Below are 18067 nucleotides of genomic sequence, written 5' to 3'. Positions count from 1 at the left end.
GGGAGTCAGGAACCATGTCTCTGTCTCCTCACTATTTTACACCAGAGACTAGCATAGCACCTAACATGGATGCAAACGTGAACAACTAACCATTTAGAAATAATTCTAGGCTGGAATATGATAGCTCATACGTATAATTAATCCTCATTCACTCAGGAGGCAGAGATCTGCAGGATCTCAGTTTGAGGCCAGTTGGTCAAAAACTTAGCGAGAACCCATCTCAATAAAAATGCTGATTATAGTGGCACTCATCTGTGGTTCCTGCTACACTAGAGATGGTTGGTAGGAGGATTCTGACTGTAACAGCCTACTTGAAAAGCAGCGAAAGCAAAACTTTAAAATAATAATGCAAAGAAGGGCTGAGAGTGTGGCTCAAGAGGTAGAGTTACCTGTTCAGCAACTTTAGGACCCTAAATTCAAACCCTGATCCCACCCAAATCTACTGGTATCCAGGGAATGAAAGCTACTTAGGAGGCTGAGATCTGAGGATCCTGGTTCCAAACCAGCCTGGGCAGAAAAGTCCTGGTGAGAATGTTCTTTCTAATTAATCACTCAAAAACCGGAAGTGACACTATGGCTCAAGTGGTAGAGCGCTAGCCTTGAGCAAAAGAGCTGAGGGACAGTGCCCAGGCACTGAGTTCAAGACCCACAACAACAACATAAGAAGAAATTGTTTAAAAAAAAAAAAGATAAGCCAAAAAAATCATGCTAATTTGAAGCTAACATGTCATTGCAACTTATCAGCAACTACAATAATTTAGAACTAAGATGTATAAAAAGATATTTGGGGGAATAGTGGTTTGTTAATGACACTTTTTAGAAAGCTCCAACATGGAGATAATAAAGAGAGCTGAATATTAGTTGATATTTTTAAGTCTCTACAGACAGTAAATCCCTTATTGCGTAAAACTGAAAGGCAGGGCTTTTGTCAGTCCCATCCTGGGTAGGCTCCTGTACTTTAAATATAAATGTATATTCTGAATGGAAAACCCCTCCGTCCAAGTCAGTAGGGCACAAGGTTGAGCCGTCTCTAGGGTGGCAGACAGTGTACTTGTAGAAGTGAACAAGGCAAAGAGAGTCTGGTTCAGTGTGCCAGGAGAATCCTGGAGCAGAGATTCCTTTAAAGCTATTAACTGAGTGAAGGGTTCTTAGCTACCCTACAGATAAAGGAGATAGGAGGGGAGAACTTAGCTTCCTCTCTTCCTAGCCACTGAAGTACTAACAGGAACCATGGTCATGGAAGCGTATTTTCTTCTAGGTCTGTGGAGGGACTGTGGGGGAAGCCATCTGAACTGGAGCATGCTCATTGAAGAGGTCATTCTCCACTGGAGTGGGAGACAAAGGGTGGCCGAGTCTTGTGGCAAAAAGAGTCTCTGTGGCCCTGCCCCATGCCACTTCTGCCTTTTGGAGTCTTTCTGGGTCTCCTTGCACGTGGCACAGCACATGCAGTTCCGAGTATGATTTCTGATGAAGGGGGCCCAGGGCCATGAGGCTGGGGAGCGAGGGAAGCTCAGGAGGGGCAGGATGGCACAGGTGCAGGCACAGGGCGGGGTCTTTGTTCTGGTGTTCCTTCCTCCCCCTCCCCCTTCCTCCCCGGAAACCAGCAACTTTGCCACCACCGGTATTGGGGATGCTGAGCTGTGGGGGCCAGGCCCAGGGAGGGATGGGAGGAAGGGGGGCAGTGGCAGCTGTCAGGGCATGAGCAGGTCGGGGTGCTCATGGATCTCGCAGTCACACCAGCAGTCATGGACAGAGGCGACAACGACACCTCCCATGGCGATGGTGCCAATCTACTAGCGCCTGGTGAGCTGGGCGAGGCGGGGGCTTCTGGGGGAAGTGTCATGAGGCCCCATGTCCCACCTGCAGCCGGCAGGGTTGGGAGATGGGGCTGGACAGCCACACCCCCGTCTGCTCCCCTTCCACAGGTATCCCCTCTGTAACCCAGGCCTGGGGGCTGTGGGCCCTCTTTGGGGCTGTGACGCTGCTGCTTCTCATCTCACTGGCTGTGCTCTGGTTCCAGCGGGCCACTGGCAAGAGCAGGAGCCCACCGGAGCCGGGACGGTAAGTAATGGAGAGCAGGGATGGGTGGATCAAGGGTTCCTTCTTCACCAAGAAGGCCCCACTTAGTCCCCAAACGGTGTTGCAGCCCCGGAAGGAGTGCAGAAGAGACTCCCCTGTATGGGAACCTGCATTACCTACAGACAGGTAGGGTGCTGTGGAGGGCCCGACATGGGGCAGGTCCCAGTGGGACAGATGGGGACAAAGAACTGACCAGATGCCTCTTCTTCCTCCCAGGACAACTGTCTCAAGAGCCAAGGGCAGACCAGCAGGATCCAGCTTCTGGAAGCTCCACCAGGGTGAGTTACGGGGGCCAAAGGAAAGGGAAGGGAAAGAAATGGGGGCCTTTCCCTAAAGGCCTGCTGAACTTCTAACATGCTCGTGTCTCTAGGCTGCAGAAGAGGTGATGTGCTACACCAGCCTGCAGCTGCGGCCTCCTCAGGGCCGGATCTGCAGCTCTGGGACCCCCATCAAATACTCTGAGGTGGTGCTAGACACTGAACCAAAGCCCCAGGCTGCAAACCCTGAACCAGAGCTCTATGCCTCAGTGTGCGCCCAGACCCGCAGGGCCAGGGCTTCCTTTCCAGACCAGGCCTATGCCAACAGCCAGCCTGCGCCCAGCTGAGACGAGCCCTGCCTCTGTGGACACACGTGGCTTCCTTCTCCATCATGGAAGCTCCTTCTGCCCTGCCTGGGGCATACATATGCTCCAGTTAGCCCCAGGACTTGGAATCATTGCTTGGTAGCAGGTGGTGTCTTTGGAACTTCCTATCTGAGCTTTGGTGGACATCTCCGGGTAGGACAGACACCTGCTTTCCTGACATGGAGGCAGTAGACAGTGGCCCCCTCCCCACATCTGTTCTGTATGCTCCCTTCAGCCCCTTCTCTTTACTTCCTCCTCCTTTTTAACCAGTTTAACTAGCCCGGATCTTCTTTCCTCCCTCCCAGCCTACCAGGACACCTCAGTGTCTCTTCAGGCACAGGAAGTGGGCAGGGGAGGAGGTAGGAGCCTGAGAGGATGTGGGTGGGTAGCATGCTTGGGAGCCCACAGGCTGGAAGGGTCCTGGGACCTATGGACTAGAAAGAGGGGAACCCAAATCTTGACTTCTGACCAGAGAACCTTGGTAGAATACACTTTCCCTGCGGCTGTGTCTGGCTTGTCTCTGATTGCAAATAAAACTTCTTTTATAAAAAGTGTTTAGATTTTGATCTAGAGGCTGGAGACTTGCAACAGACATCCCTCCTTCCCCCCACCCCACTGCCCCTCCCTGCAGGATTGGGGTGTGAGCTCTGCCACCGGCCACAGTAAACTGGTAGAAGGCACCTAACTGGAGAAGAAGGACCACGAGTTAGGTATAGGGCTGGAGCCCAGGGCTTCCTGCTGGTAGAACATTCACTCACAACCAATCCATTGCCCCTTGGGGCTGAAAAACTCAACAGCCCCTAAACTACATTTCCCATGGTCTCTGTAACTATGTCTCTCTCACCTGCTGAGTGCCTCCAGCAAGTCCCCAGTTCATCTGCCTGTCCCCCGAAAGTCCCATCAGTACTGCTGTTTGGCATCATTGGTTCTGTCCTCATTCTGTCCTCAGTGCCTTTCTCCTGGCCTTCTCTTGACCCCATCACTCTGAGACAGTCCCTGCCATCTCCAGTTCATTCTCTCCATGGTCACCTACAGTCCTGGCAGCAGCTTCGTGTGTCGCCGCATCCATTGTAATCTCTAATCAGTCTGCCCTCCCCGTCTGCACATCATCTGCTTTGTTTAGAACCTCAGCCCCCAGACTCCATAAGTGCCATGCTGCCTTAGGCGGGCTGGCAACAAGACCGCAACTGTGGGCTCGGGAAGCAGACCAGCTGAGTTCACATTCTGCATCATTTACTAACTGTGTTGTTCTTAAGCTACTGGGTCTCTGTTTCTGAATCTGTAAGATAGGAAAGACACTAATGCTATTTTTTGTTGTTGTTTTGTCGGTCATGGGTCTTGAATTCAGGGTCTGCACTGTTTCTGAGCTCTTTTGCTCAAGGCTAGCACTCTAGACTTTGAGCCACAGTGCCAGTTCTAGCATTCTGGTGGTTATTTGGAGATAAGAGTCTCTCAGACTTTCCTGCTTGGGCTGGCTTCACACCAAGATCTTCAGATCTCAGCCTCCCAAGTAGCTTGGATTACAGGAGTGAGCTATGGGAGCCCAGCCAATTATATATATCTCCCTGCATAGCTGGGATCACAGGACTGTGCACTGTGCACTCAGCCCTCAACATATATATATATATATATATATATATATATATATATATATATATATATATATGCTCCAGTTAGCCCCAGGACTTGGAATCATTGCTTGGTAGCAGGTGGTGTCTTTGGAACTTCCTATCTGAGCTTTGGTGGACATCTCCGGGTAGGACAGACACCTGCTTTCCTGACATGGAGGCAGTAGACAGTGGCCCCCTCCCCACATCTGTTCTGTATGCTCCCTTCAGCCCCTTCTCTTTACTTCCTCCTCCTTTTTAACCAGTTTAACTAGCCCAGCTCTTCTTTCCTCCCTCCCAGCCTATCAGGACATATATATATATATATATATGCTGAGTGCACAGTGCACAGTCCTGTGATCCCAGCTATGCAGGAAGGAAAGGTAGGAAGATCAAGGTCTAAGGATGCCCCAGGGCAGGATTGTAGCTGAAAAATAAAGCAAGGCTGGGCTTGCTTTAGTTTCCCTGTAATCCCTACTATCTGGAAGGCACAGGTAGAGAAGAGTTTGGTTCACGGTCATCTTGGACAAAATGCTAGTGAGACCCCCATCTCAGTGAATAACTTGTATGGGATAACTCACACCTGTTACCCTAGCATAGAAAGGAGGACAGCAGCCTTAGGCCCACCTTAGACAGAAAAAATTGAGACTCCACTTGAAAAATAACTAAAACAAAAAAGGGTTAGGGGTGCAACCCAAGTAGCAGAGTATCCATCTGGCAAGTGTGAGGCCCTGATTTCAAATTCCAGTACTACTGAAACCAGAACGTTATGTGATGTAAATGAATTACCATTATGTAAGATACATGAAGGCAGCGAGTATCCAGCAATACTAGATATTATTTTAAAAAGAGCAAAACAATCTCTGGAGGAGAGGTGACTTTCAGCAGGGACATGATACATAAGGACAGTCTACCAGAAGAATGGAAGGACAGAAAACAGTCCAGTAGAGTTGCTGATGGTAATTCATTCTTCACGATGAAGGGGATAGGAGAAGGGGTGATGCAGAAACCAGGTCACCCAGGACCTGTAAGCCTTTACGAAGGGTCTAGCCTTCATCTGGGAGGAGGGGTGGGATGAGTGAGTTCTAAACAAGGGATGGGCACAGTCAGATAGCTGATAACTGCATTGGCTGCTGTTTGCCCTGGAGGTGAGCTGGACTGAGCTCTGCATGGCTCTTGGGAAGCTGTTGCAATATGTGAGAGAAAATGGTGGCAATCACAGCCATGGGGTGGAGAGGAGGTGATGGATTAGTAAATGTTTGGGAGATTTAAAAAGAAAGTCCCACCTATTATACTCTCCTTTTTAGTTAGATCCCACATCCCAACCCCATCTCAATATAGCCAAGCTCCAACCCATGCAGCCCACCAACCTCCCTCACCCTGGCAACACCACATACACATTTTATCTCGTTTAGCACCCCTTCCTCCTTCCCTGTAGCCCCTCCAAGCCCACCCCTTGCTCTCAAAAAAGTTCTGGGGCTGGGGATATAGCCTAGTGGCAAGAGTGCCTGCCTCGGATACACGAGGCCCTAGGTTCGATTCCCCAGCACCACATATACAGAAAACGGCCAGAAGCGGCGCTGTGGCTCAAGTGGCAGAGTGCTAGCCTTGAGCGGGAAGAAGCCAGGGACAGTGCTCAGGCCCTGAGTCCAAGGCCCAGGACTGGCCAAAAAAAAAAAAAAAAAAAAAACAAAAAAAAAAGTTCTGATGTGATGAACCCTTTCTTAGCTCCAGCTTTCCGTGGGGGGGCAGCAAACTAGGTTTCACTTTAAGTCTGAGCCCCAGGCATCTCCAGCTGGGACCTCTGTCCAGTGTGACAAAGATTTCTAAGGTCTCAGGAGCAGAAGAAAGGGGAAATCGCGATTTTTACTTCTAAGCTTCTCTTCTTCCCACTTACAGAGCCCCAAAGACAACCACAAGGCAGGAAACCTAGCAGTTGACAGTAGGGCGGTCTCCATGGGGACTCTTCCCAGAAAATTCAAATACTCCTGGGTTGTTCTTAGCCCTCTGAGGACCCCAACCTAGGCCTCGCTAGGAGGCACTCAGGTCATGATTAAGGGCATGCAGCTGGGGCTGTGTGGGAGGGAGGGTGGTTTGGGTGGCGGACACAGGATGTGGCAAGCCACCCGCAGGGGATGTTCTGAGACGTGCTGTGCCTCTGAAGGTGGATCGGGGTGTCTGCGCAAAGAGGACGTGTGAGCTTCAGCCTGGAAGAGGCCCGGTTGGAATCTCACGTCCCTGGGACGAGTCAGGAATCAAGGTTGACGACTCTTCTGTCCCCAGAACCAGCTCTTTCAGCCTGGACCCAGGTAGCTGAACACGAAGCCCCGACGCCCTCACCTGGAGAGATGTGGCATTACCACCAATCCTGCGCAGGCGTACTGAGGCCCTACCCATGGCATCCTGGGCGTTGTAGTCCGACGGTTTGGAGCCTGCTCCCAAGTATAGCCCAGGATTGCTCAGACCTCTGGCCTCAGAGCTCCGGGGCAGCTGACCACCCCATTAGCAACGGAGCTGGGTGACATAGCCACTCCAAACAGCAGCTCATTACCTGAGTTTGTGTAAAATGACTTTTTCTTGGGTCAGTTGTGGGGCTTGAACTCAGGACCTGGGTACTGTCCCTGGGCCTCTCTGTGCACAAGGCTAGCGCTCTACCACTTGAACCACAGCACCATTTCTGGTTTTTGAGTAGTTAATTGTAGATAGGAGTCTCATGGGTATTTTCTGCCGGGACTGGTTTCAGACTGCAACACTCAGCTCTCAGCCTCCTGAGTAACCTAGGATTATAGGCGTGAGCTACCGGCACCTGCCCCCCTCACCTTAAAAAAAATTTTTTTTTAATGTATAGCTATAACAAGGTATGATATGAAATTTGCTTTCCTTCCAGTTCTGGAAGCCGGGGTTCCCTTATCTTCTTTTTCCTCCAGGGCCCTTCATTTTGTCTTACCTTCTTGTCTCTATTACTTTGTTCTCTGTGCAGACCCTCAGCACAATTTCCTTGCATCTAGGAACATACCACTCTGGCTAGTCAACACTCATCTAACAAATACCAATTCATCCTCTAGCTCCAGGTGCTTTCCTTAGTGGACTTCTTTACCTTGCTGATGTATGGTTCCACTAAGACATGCCCTCTCCTGGGGAAATTTGGGGGGAAGTGGGAAGGGCAGACTCTTAAAGTCACTAGGTCCTTCTGGGTCTGTTTTCCCTCTTTTTGAGATGAGAGTAGGGTCAACTTAAGACCTGAAGAGAAAAGATCTTATGGATAAAGTTTCAACCACAGAGGTGCTTAAAGAATTACAGTGAATTATGTTTTTGGTACACTGTGTATTGTATATATGTCTACCTGATCTAGGGAAGGGAAAGAAAAACAAGGTGTAAGATATCACAGGAAATGTACACACTGCCCTATCATGTAACTGTACCCCTTTTGCACAACACCTTGTCAAAAAAATTTAATTAATAAATAAATTTTTTTAAAAAAGAAGTTACACACACACAAAAAAAGAATTACAGTGAGAACTGCCCCTGAAGCTATTCAGCCAAGGCCTTGCTCTGTGGCTCACCAAGAGGAGGTTAAATTCCAAAATGGTTTTGGCTACAGGAGAGGGAACACCAGAGAGAACAATTTTTGATGACTTCGTTTGAAACTTTGGATTCAACCACACCCAGAGCTAGATCTGTCTTCTGAACTTTTCAATTACATAAGCTCATAAATGTTCTTTTTTGCTTAAGTCAAAGTTAGGTTTTCTATTTCTTAAAACCACAAGTTCTAACTAATTCTGTGGGCAAAGACCAGCAGACTAGGGCCAGATAAAGATACTGAATCATTGATCTCTTCATTTATTGCTTCTTTCTTTATGAGTCTTTCTCCTCTGAACTTAAATGCATGATTGTGCCTTTATAGGAAGAAGGGCACCGCTCATTGGCCTAACCGACTCCATTTTGTCCCTGTCTGGTTCTAGAGTTGCTTCTAGCTTTTTCTTTCTTGAGCCACTTCCTTCTGCAGTTACCTAGGATTCCAAGGACAGGACTGATAGATAAATAACTTCATGACAAGGGAATGAAACTACCTCCAAGCAATCTTAAGCCTTACAGGACAGTTCCCCCACCCGCAGTGAGGGTCATTTATTACCCATGATGATGAAATGAAGTCTCAGGGCAAGAGTAATTGCCCTTAAGTGACAGTGTTGATAACCACTTTTCCAGAAACCTTGCAGAACCAGACTGAGATAATGATGTCCCGCTCTGTCAGTTTTGCTTTTCTTCTCTATATAACTTACAAGTTCCTGTCATCCTTTTGAAAAGGGACTTGGGGGTCACTGGGACCCTTCATCTGCTCTTCCCAGTGTAGCCACATTGATGGAAGCTCCTTTCTCTGCCCTTTACCACTGCTGGTCTCTGGTGGATTAGGACTGGTGGTCAAGCCTAATCTGTTGGGATTCCCTGAACCAAGCTTTTGCTCTGAAACTCCAGGAACAATATTTCTGTTTATGGTGGTCTTTCTTTCTTTCTTTCTTTCTCTCTCTCTCTCTCTCTCTTTCTTTCTTTCTTTCTTTCTTTCTTTCTTTCTTTCTTTCTTTCTTTCTTTCTTTCTCTCTCTCTCTTTCTTTCTTTCTTTCTTTCTTCCTTCCTTCCTTCCTTCCTTCCTTCCTTCCTTCCTTCCTTCCTTCCTTCCTTCCTTCCTTTCTTTCTTTCCTGCTGCCAGTCCTGGGGCTTGGCACTCAGGGCCTGAGCACTGTCCCTGGCTTCTTTTTGCTTAAGGCTAGCACTCTACCACTTGAGCCACAGGGTCCACTTCTGGCCTTTTCTGTTTATGTGGTGCTGAGGAATTGAACCCAGGGCTTCATGAATTCTAGCCAAGCACTCTACCACTAAGCCACATTCCCAGCCCCCACTTTTGGCATTTTTGCTGGTTAATTGGAGATAAGAGTCTTGACTCTCTCCTTTCTTCTTCCCTCCTTCCCTTCCTTCTTTCTTTCCCTTTCTTCCTGCTTCTCTTCCTTTTCCTTTTCTTTCTTTCTTTCTTTTTGCTAGGCAAGCCTTTACCACTTAAGCCACATCCCAAGGAGAACTTTTACAATTTGCAAGCAAATCTGCCTCTTCTGGGTTATCTTTTTAGTTATAATACTAAAAAATTCATCTCTTTTCTGGATGTGACAGTCCTTATGAATAAATGGCGTATCATTTTTCTTCCCAGGAGGAAAAAACCTTTTTATAGACCTTATTTGCATCACTCTCTTGTTGTTTTGCTTGGTTTGCATCCTTCTTAACATGTGGTTCTAATAAGTGCATAGGGTTCTGGCCCCATACAGTAGCAGCTGTCACTAGACTAGTTGTAGGGGTACCTATTGTAAGGCTACCTGGACAATATGGAAGCAGGTATGGGAACCCCAGAATGATGGCTGTGGTGTCATGGGACCTCTGCACTGCAAGGACTTCAGTGACAAGTGAATGTAGGGCCTCACAGTCTTCTTCTTCCAACCCTGTGACTCGGATACTTTGTCCATCTCTGCTTCTTTTGTTTCTGCACCTATGAATTTCTTCCCACTTTGCAACTTGCTTCCCATTTTTTTTTTTTTTTTTGCCAGTCCTGGGGCTTGAGCTCAGGGCCTGGGCACTGTCCTTGGCTTCTTTTGCTCAAGGCTAGCACTCTACCACTTGAGCCACAGCACCACTTCTGGCTTTTTCTGTTTATGTGGTGCTGAGGAATTGAACCCAGGGCTTCATGTATACGAGGTAAGCATTCTTGCCACGAGGCCATATTTCCTACCCTTTAATGTATATAATTTACTTTTATTCAGGTTTTTGTTTTGATTTTTTGGTGCAATACTAAGGCTTGAATTCAGGGCCTAGGCACTGTCCCCTAGCCTTTTTTTTTTTTTCTCAAGACTGGCGCTCTATCACTTGAACCACAGCTCCACGTTCAGCTTTTTGCTAATTGAAGGTAAGAGTCTTACAGACTTTTCAGCCTAGACTGGCTTCAAACCTCAATCTTTAGCCTCTTGACTAGCTAGGATTACAGGTGTGAGCTACTTCTTAACAGCCAAGTTTCTTTTTCTGTGACCTTGATTCAGTGTTTAATGATAGAAATAGTGTGTGAACATGATCTAAAAAAAATAGAGGGCTGAAGGTATGTGGTTCAAGTAGCAGAGCACCTGCCTAGCAAATGTGAGGCCTGGAGTTCAAAATCCAGTACCACCAAAATAAATAAATACAATTTTGAGAAAAAAAATGTGAATTAATTTTTTTTTAAATCACACCGTGCTAAACATGAGTTTTACCCCTCAGCCCTGGGGGTAGTTTTGAATGTTAGAACTGAGGAGGAGGTGTTAGTGAGAAGAAGCCAAGCTTGCTGCTAAACATCATAGAAGACACAGAACACACAACAAAGCATCTCTCACCCAGAGTTAACAGTGCTGAAGTTTAGAAACCTTAATATGGTGGGTGAAAGGAAGGCACCTCCTCACTCTATTTCCAAAGACAACTCCTGTTAATGGTTTCAGTTTTTCTGTCTTTTGGTGACTACCATTATATTTGTCAATTAATATTTGACTACTTAGAACAGGGGGAGGAGTAGAGTGATGGAGTGCGCTTCCCCTTCCACACCCCATCTAAACACTCCTGGACTAGGCTGCTAGTTAACTGGGGTCATCTGGGCTCCCCACAGAGAGAACTGATGTCCTATAGACAGGTACTGGGAAACACCCCAAGAGTCAGGGCCTTTAGGAGAAAAGCAAGTCACAGAAGCAGTTTGTTTCCCAAGGATAATCAGTAGCTTTGCTGGGTCACGCTGTCTCCATTCGACTCTGATGGTGGAATGAATTTCCCAGCAGACAAACCAGAGAGCAAAGAGACCTGCTGCCACGGATGGATGGGTTCCTGCCAGAAATGAGGAGATCCTGGAAGCTCAAACCCAAAAGATTTCCTTAAACTAGGAAATGTAATATCAGAACTAAAAAAATTCCCATAGATGAGTCAAAGGAGAGGGTAGTCATTGCTAAAACAACCCCCAAACAGGTTCTTTAAATTAAATAGAAATATCTCAACTGAGGGTGATGGTGCCTGCCCATATTCCCAGCACTCAGGAGACTGAGGCAGAGGGTTATGAGTTTGAGGACAGCCTGGCTATGTGAGGAAAATCTGTCTCAAAAAAAACAAACCCCAACAACATAAGAAAGTGAGAAATATATAAAAGTATATGATGAAAATACAGAGATGCAAATTCTGTGGTAAAAGATGGGACAATGGAACAAACCCAGATAACCTGACCTGAAAGGCCTGTGTGATCGAGGAGAGAAAGGAATAGGGCGGGAGAGGTCATAAATAATAATATTTCTGACTGGAAGAAAGAATTAAGTTTCAGGCTACACTGATAGGAAAAAATGAACACTCAGCTACACAGGCAGAAAAGTCTGTAACTCAAAAGAGACAGGATGGCATGTTTGACTATGTGATGTTTGCCTTTATAACCCAGTCTGGAAGGCCGCTCGGGGTCACAGTTTCAGCTCCCAAGTCCGGGTTATAACCCTGGCTGGTCGGTTCACTTTTTACTTTCCCAATAAATCCATCATCCTTTTATCATCAGAGAGAGAGAGAGAGAGAGAGAGAGAGAGAGAGAGAGAGAGAGATAGAGATAGAGAGAGAGAGAGAGAGAGAGAGAGAGAGAGAGAGAGAGAGAGAGAGAAAATCATGCCCACTTTTATCCAGAAAGCAAGTTCTTTCTTCTCATTAGCAACACTAGAAGTCAAAGGCGGTCAAATAGAACATTGTTCTAATATGAGAAAAGGCCTGTAGGTATCCAGGCACTGGTGGCTCACACCAGTAATCCTAGTTATTCAGGAAAGATTTTGAGAATAGAGGTTTGAAACCAGCCCAGGTAGGAAAGTTCACTAGAGTCCATCTCCAAAATAATCAGCAAAGAGTAGGAGTGGGGGTGGGACTCAAATGGTAGCACACCTACTGAATAAGTGCAAAGCTTGAAGTTCAAACTTCAGCACTGAGAAAATAAAGAAAGAAGAGACAGGCCTGCAATGTGGACCCAGATGGTTGAAGGTTTGCAGAAATCATGAGGCACCCCATTGGAGAAATAATTTTAAGAAAATACTCTAACAAAAAAGGGGGGGGCCTGGGAATGTGGCTTAGTGGTAGAGTGCTTGCCTCGCATACATGAAGCCCTGGGTTCAATTCCTCAGCACCACATATATAGAAAAAGCCAGAGTGGTGCTGTGGCGCAAGTGGTAGAGTGCTAGCCTTGAGCAAAAGAAGCCAGGGACAGTGCTCAGGCCCTGAGTTCACGCCCCAACACTGGCAAAACAACAAAAAGACTGATAAAATAGCAAATGAATGAGAAAATAGAGACTTTAAGATAGAGGAAGATGAAGAGAAGAGGAAAGAAGCAGTGAGGAGCAACGAACCATGATCTATATATTTATACCTAAATCTATTTATAATGTGTAGTGTACAGACTAAATAAGAACTCTTGAAACAAATGGAACACACTGCAAGGGGAATTCTCATTTATATCTAACTTATATCTCAATAAAACTGGAACCAGGTGGCAGACATAAAGAGAAGGTAGAAGTGCCTAGAAGTATAAGGGGTGAGATACAGGAGAAGGATAGTGAAAGAAACCTTATGGTCACATTTCACTGAAATGGAGAGGAAGTAGAAACTAATTAGAATATTATGGAAACAGTAGTTATTCTATTTTTGTATGTATGTGTGTGTACCAGTCCTGGTGGCTTGAATTTAGGGCCTGGGTGCTGTTTCTTAGCTTTTTCTACTTAAGGCTTCTGTTTCTATCATTTGAATCACAGCTCCACTTCCAGCTTTTTGGTGGTTAATTGGAGCTCAGACTCTTAAGGACTTCCATGTCCTAGCTGACTCAGAACTGCGATCCTCAGATCTCAGCCTCCTAGGTGGCTAGGATTACAGACATGACTTACCAGAGCCTTTCAAACTGTGGTACATACACTATCATTAAACCTGAACTCTCTCTGTCCTATGCTTATGCAATTTTGTTTTCCTTTGGTGTTTCCAATTTTGTTTTTCCCTAAATGCTAGCTTTCGTCCTTGGGATGCTGCTTCATGGTATGGTTTGGAGCCAGCATTTTGCCCTGCTGAATTGTTTGAATCCTGGGTTTGCCTTTCTCTTCTGTCACTATTCAAGGCAGGACCAAGGAGCGGTCTGGGGTGAGTCACGGAGACCTATCAGCATTCTTTGATTTCAGAGATCAAAGACCCACAAGTCCCTTTAATCACACTATCAGATGGCCCTGCTGACTCTGAAGCTATTGTGGCAGATTTTCAAGATCCCTTTGTTACATTTTTGCCTCCACTCTTCAGCAATCCCATGCTGATTGAGGCCTAGCCTGGCTTATATTTTACATATGGGAAGTTATGATCTGCCCAGAGTTACTATGCCAGAGCTGGTCTTTTTATCTGCAGAAGCATGCTCTTTCTATCACATCTTGCTCTCCTGCCCAATGAAAGAAACTTTTTCTGTACAACTCAAGGAACTCATTACTGCAGTAGTGGCTTATACAACACAAATTCCTTACCTTCAAGTTTTAAAGCTAGGCACTAGTGGTTCACACCTCTAAATCCCAGCTACTCAAGAAGCTGAGATCAGAGCCAGCCTGGAAAGAAAAAAAGACTCCATCTCCAATTACCTACTAAAACAGCCACGCTGGAGGCATGGTTGATGTGATAAAATGCTAGCTATGAGCAAGCAGGACAAACAAGCTTCAGACCTGACTTCCAGCTCAAGGTGGAAAGGAAAATCCGTTTCCTTGAGTTTCCATCTTCCAGAGGCTGCCTGGATCTCTTTTTTCCCCTTCAAAGCCGCCAAGTGAGGGCTGAGTCCTCACAATGCGCACCTTTCTGAACCTTCCAGGAAGCACTTCCCTCCTGAAATCTTCCCATGGCTGGGAAGTCTTCTCTTTCAAGTACCCACATGATTAAACAGAATGAAGCAGGATGAACTCCTCTCTAAAAAATCGGTAAAGGGGGAGGGGGCACACACATGGAAGGACAAAGGGTGAACAAAGGCAGCTGTAGGACTCAGTGGACACTATGTTGAAAATAAACTATCCAACTTGTGGGTGGGGATGGGAGGGAAAAACTGGGAGACAGTGAGGGAAGGGGTGACAACGTCCAAAAAGAAATGTACACATCACCTGACGTGTAATTGTAACCCCTCTGTAACCCCATCACCTTTACAAAAGCAATTATAAAATAAAAAGCCTTTGATGAGGCACATCTACGTTTTCTCAGATAGATAAACCTATTCATGGGCTTCAGCAATTAGGATATGATCACTTTTGTCTATGTTACCTAGTAGACAAGGACTGGCAGAGGCCAGTGAGCCACAGTATTGACAGACAGATAAAACCTGACTCATTCTTGGGGAAACGTCCCTGATTTCCTGATGTTGACTGATTTTCTCACACAAGCCCCTTCTCACACAGTTTTCCAAGTGCCTCCCGGCTGTCAGCCCTCTCCTCGTCAAGATCCACAAGCAACACATCCAGTAGAAGAAGCAGGGAAGAAGTCCAGAGAGGGCAAGAAATCAGCTTTGGTGCTTGTCCCCTTAGATCTCAGATGATGACTTTGGGCCTGGTTAAAGCTGAAATGTGGACAAAAACAAACAAAGCTGAAATGTGCAACACTCACCCTTAGCTCTTAAAAGCCCCCAGTGTTCCTGATATTTGGACAGTAAGAATAGAGGTGCCCATCCCCCTCCTACTCTATCTACACAAGAGATCACAAGATAGTCTAGTACAGAAGGAATTGCAGAATGTCATGACAGGTATGTCACTATCACCAAAATGTCATGAGAGTGTGTCATTATCAGCAAAGGGACCAAAGAGGAGAGAAATACAGACCCCATCTGGTAATGATGCTCGACACAGTGAGGTGTGCAGTTTAGCTCAGCCTGCTTCTATCTGAGTACCCGCTTTGGGAACCTCTGCCAGGGGCCTGGTGGGCTGCATTTCTACCAATTTTGCTTTTAATTGCATAGTGAAGTGTGGCTTTGGCCTCTTATGGAGAATCCAGGTCATGTTCGCCTGTGTGTTGGTTTTGAAATCTGGGACATTTTCTGCTGTTTATGAAATTCTTGAGAATGTTCCTGTAATTTCCACTGTGCCCACCTCGCCCTCCACACCACAGATGCAGTCCCCCACCCGTGCCTGCTGCCAGCTGCACAGGGCACTCACGTTCACCAGCCCCTAGGCCTCCAGGGAGGCCCCTGCACCCACCACGGTTTGTATCTGGGGGAGGCCCTGCCAGGGTGCCCTAGGGAGGGGACCAGCTGTTGAAAACTTTAATCAAGCAGGGACTGTTAACAGCTGCTGGGACTCCTTAGGAAACAATGAACTTCAAAAAGGAAATAGTTGTGAAATCTGTTGCCACGACCTATGACAACTTGTGAAGATGATCTGTCACTCCTGCTGTGACAAAGTAACAGATCTCCAGGCAGAGGCTGTGGCTCCTGTCTGTACTCTTAGCTACTCAGGAGCTTGAGGTCTGAGGACTTTGTCTGAAACTAGCCTGGGAAGGAAAATCTATGAGACATTTTTTTTGGGGGGGGTGGGGTTGGTCATGGGGCTTGACCTCAGGGCCTGGGTTCTGTCCCCAAGCTTTTCTGCTCAGAGCTTGCACGCTACCACTTTGAGCCACAGCTCCACTTCCAGTTTTCTGGTGGTTAATTGGAGATAAGCCTCCCACGGACTTTCACTGCCTTAAACTACGATCCTCATATCTCAGCCTCCTGAGCAGCTAGAATTACAGGTGTGAGCCAATGGCACCTGGCTTTCTATGAGATTCTTATTTCCAGCTAAAAGCCAGAAGTGGAGTGTGGCTCAAGTGGTAAAGTACCTTGAGTGAAAAAGCTAAGGGACAGTGCCCAGATCTTGAGTTCAAGCCCCAGTATGCCCCCCCCCCAAAAAAAAGTAACAGCTCTTCTCAGCCCACAGGATGGTCCTTTGTGTCTCATCCTCCAGGCTGGCTGTGACACTCACAAAGCTCTGGGGATGCGTGTGCACATGTGATCACTTGCACCAGCGGGCATACACTTGCCTCTTCTCAGATATACTCCTCAAATGACAGGGGTGCCACTTTGCCTCAGGGGTGACTTTCTTCAGAGTAGGCTGGATGGCCCAACCATGATGGCCTGCCACACATCACCGGTCACATAAGTTGTTAGTGTGTGGTGAGTAGGGCTCTTCCCTTTTCCCCTCACCACAGGTGCTGAGGGCTTTCTGAGGGGCGGATGTGGCCCTCAAGGGGCAGATTTTTCTCATCCTCAGACCTTCTCTGACATTAAGGCCTTTCCACTCCTAGAAGCAGACCATTTTGGGGTTCCTGGGAGGGGTACTTCCTAATAAAAGAATATCGGGGAGCACCCAGCTGCTTTATTCCCTTCTACCATTTTCTCTCTTCCATTAGCTGGGCTCTCACTATGTATAAGGACCTCTGAGCCTCTGGTCCCCCACAAATGCCACTTCCCTTGGGCCTGGGGGCAAAAGGACAATATTGGACACACACTGGAGATTGAACCCATTGCCTCACACTTACACTCTACCACTGAGTTATATCTCTATCCTGCAGGCCCTTATAAAGGAAAATCTTTGCTATGAATGCAAGAGGATAGGCTGGGAATGTGGCTCAGTGGTAGAGTGCTTGCTTAGCATGCATGAAGCCTTGTGATTGATTTCTCAGTACCACATACACAGCAAAAGCCAGAAGTGGCATTGTGGCTCAAATGGATGGCCTTGAGCAAAAGCAGCTCAGGGACAGTGCCCAGGCCCTGAGTTCAAGCCCCAAAACTGGAGAGAGAGAGAGAGAGAGAGAGAGAGAGAGAGAGAGAGAGAGAGAGAGAGAGAGAGAGAGAGAGAGAGAGAGAGAGAGAGCAAGCAAGAGGAAACTGCTCTTTCTGGGAAGAAGCTACAGTCTTACAACCCTATACACCTCTGCCCACATCAGCTTCCTGGCTCCCCACAAGAGCACACAAGGCTCAGTGCTGCCGAGCTTCCCAGAGGTGCCTAGCCATGTGTCCTTCCCCCTCAGTCAGGCCTGTCCCAGAGTCTGCCTGGCGGGATCTGTGGGAGCCAGCTCAGGTGTGGAGACACATGTCATAAGGCTGGCAGGGGCAGGCTGGTAGGGGTAAGGGACTGACTGGTCACGGGTATGACTGGATGGACAGAGGGTGGAGGGGCAGGGAGACTGTGGAATGGAAAAGTCTGGGGTGTTTATGGATAAAAACCAGTTTGGCTTCATGTCTCTGCATTCCCCTAAAAAAGAAAAAAAAGCTGGCACATTCCCAGAAAGAGCTTCTGAAGAATGACCTCCTTGTGGGGGTAGTACTCGGGGCTAAGTGGGAGGGCAACAGGGTACACCCTAAAAAGCCCTACAGGAGATGAGGATGATGGACTATACGAACTACAAAATTAGGGATCCCTTTTGGGGAGCCCATGGACCTACTGGAAATTCCAAATGATGAGATGCTAAGGTTCCATGTTCAGACATCTCCCCAACCCCCACCCCCAGTCTGATGGAGGAGGAAGAAGCTTTAACCTGGATCAACAACTGGGGAGATGTCTGAGAACTCCCAGTATACCCCAAGCAGCCCCAGTCACAAGCAGTCAGGAGGGAAGGGGAAATCAGAGCTGATATCCATGTGTGGAGCCTCCGCCACAGTGCGTGTCTATGATACACCGGTGCTGGTCCCAGCCGGCCCATGCGCCTGCGCTGTGGA

General features: G+C 47.3%; 1 protein-coding gene across 1 annotated transcript; it reads left to right on the top strand.

Annotated features, from left to right (window-relative positions):
- Positions 1-1624: 1624 nt before the first annotated feature.
- On the top strand, positions 1625-3210 carry Sit1 (signaling threshold regulating transmembrane adaptor 1). Its single transcript, XM_048352347.1, has 5 exons — positions 1625-1803; positions 1926-2061; positions 2147-2205; positions 2296-2357; positions 2450-3210. Exons 1-5 carry the CDS (start codon positions 1719-1721, stop codon positions 2681-2683), a joined length of 576 nt encoding a protein of 191 aa, XP_048208304.1. The 5' UTR covers positions 1625-1718; the 3' UTR covers positions 2684-3210.
- Positions 3211-18067: the final 14857 nt, after the last annotated feature.

This window comes from Perognathus longimembris, chromosome 1, assembly GCF_023159225.1.
Source record: "Perognathus longimembris pacificus isolate PPM17 chromosome 1, ASM2315922v1, whole genome shotgun sequence".
In the NCBI taxonomy this organism is placed as follows: domain Eukaryota; kingdom Metazoa; phylum Chordata; class Mammalia; order Rodentia; family Heteromyidae; genus Perognathus; species Perognathus longimembris.
Note: the sequence above shows the minus strand (reverse complement) of the source record. Positions and strands in the feature narration are given on the sequence as shown.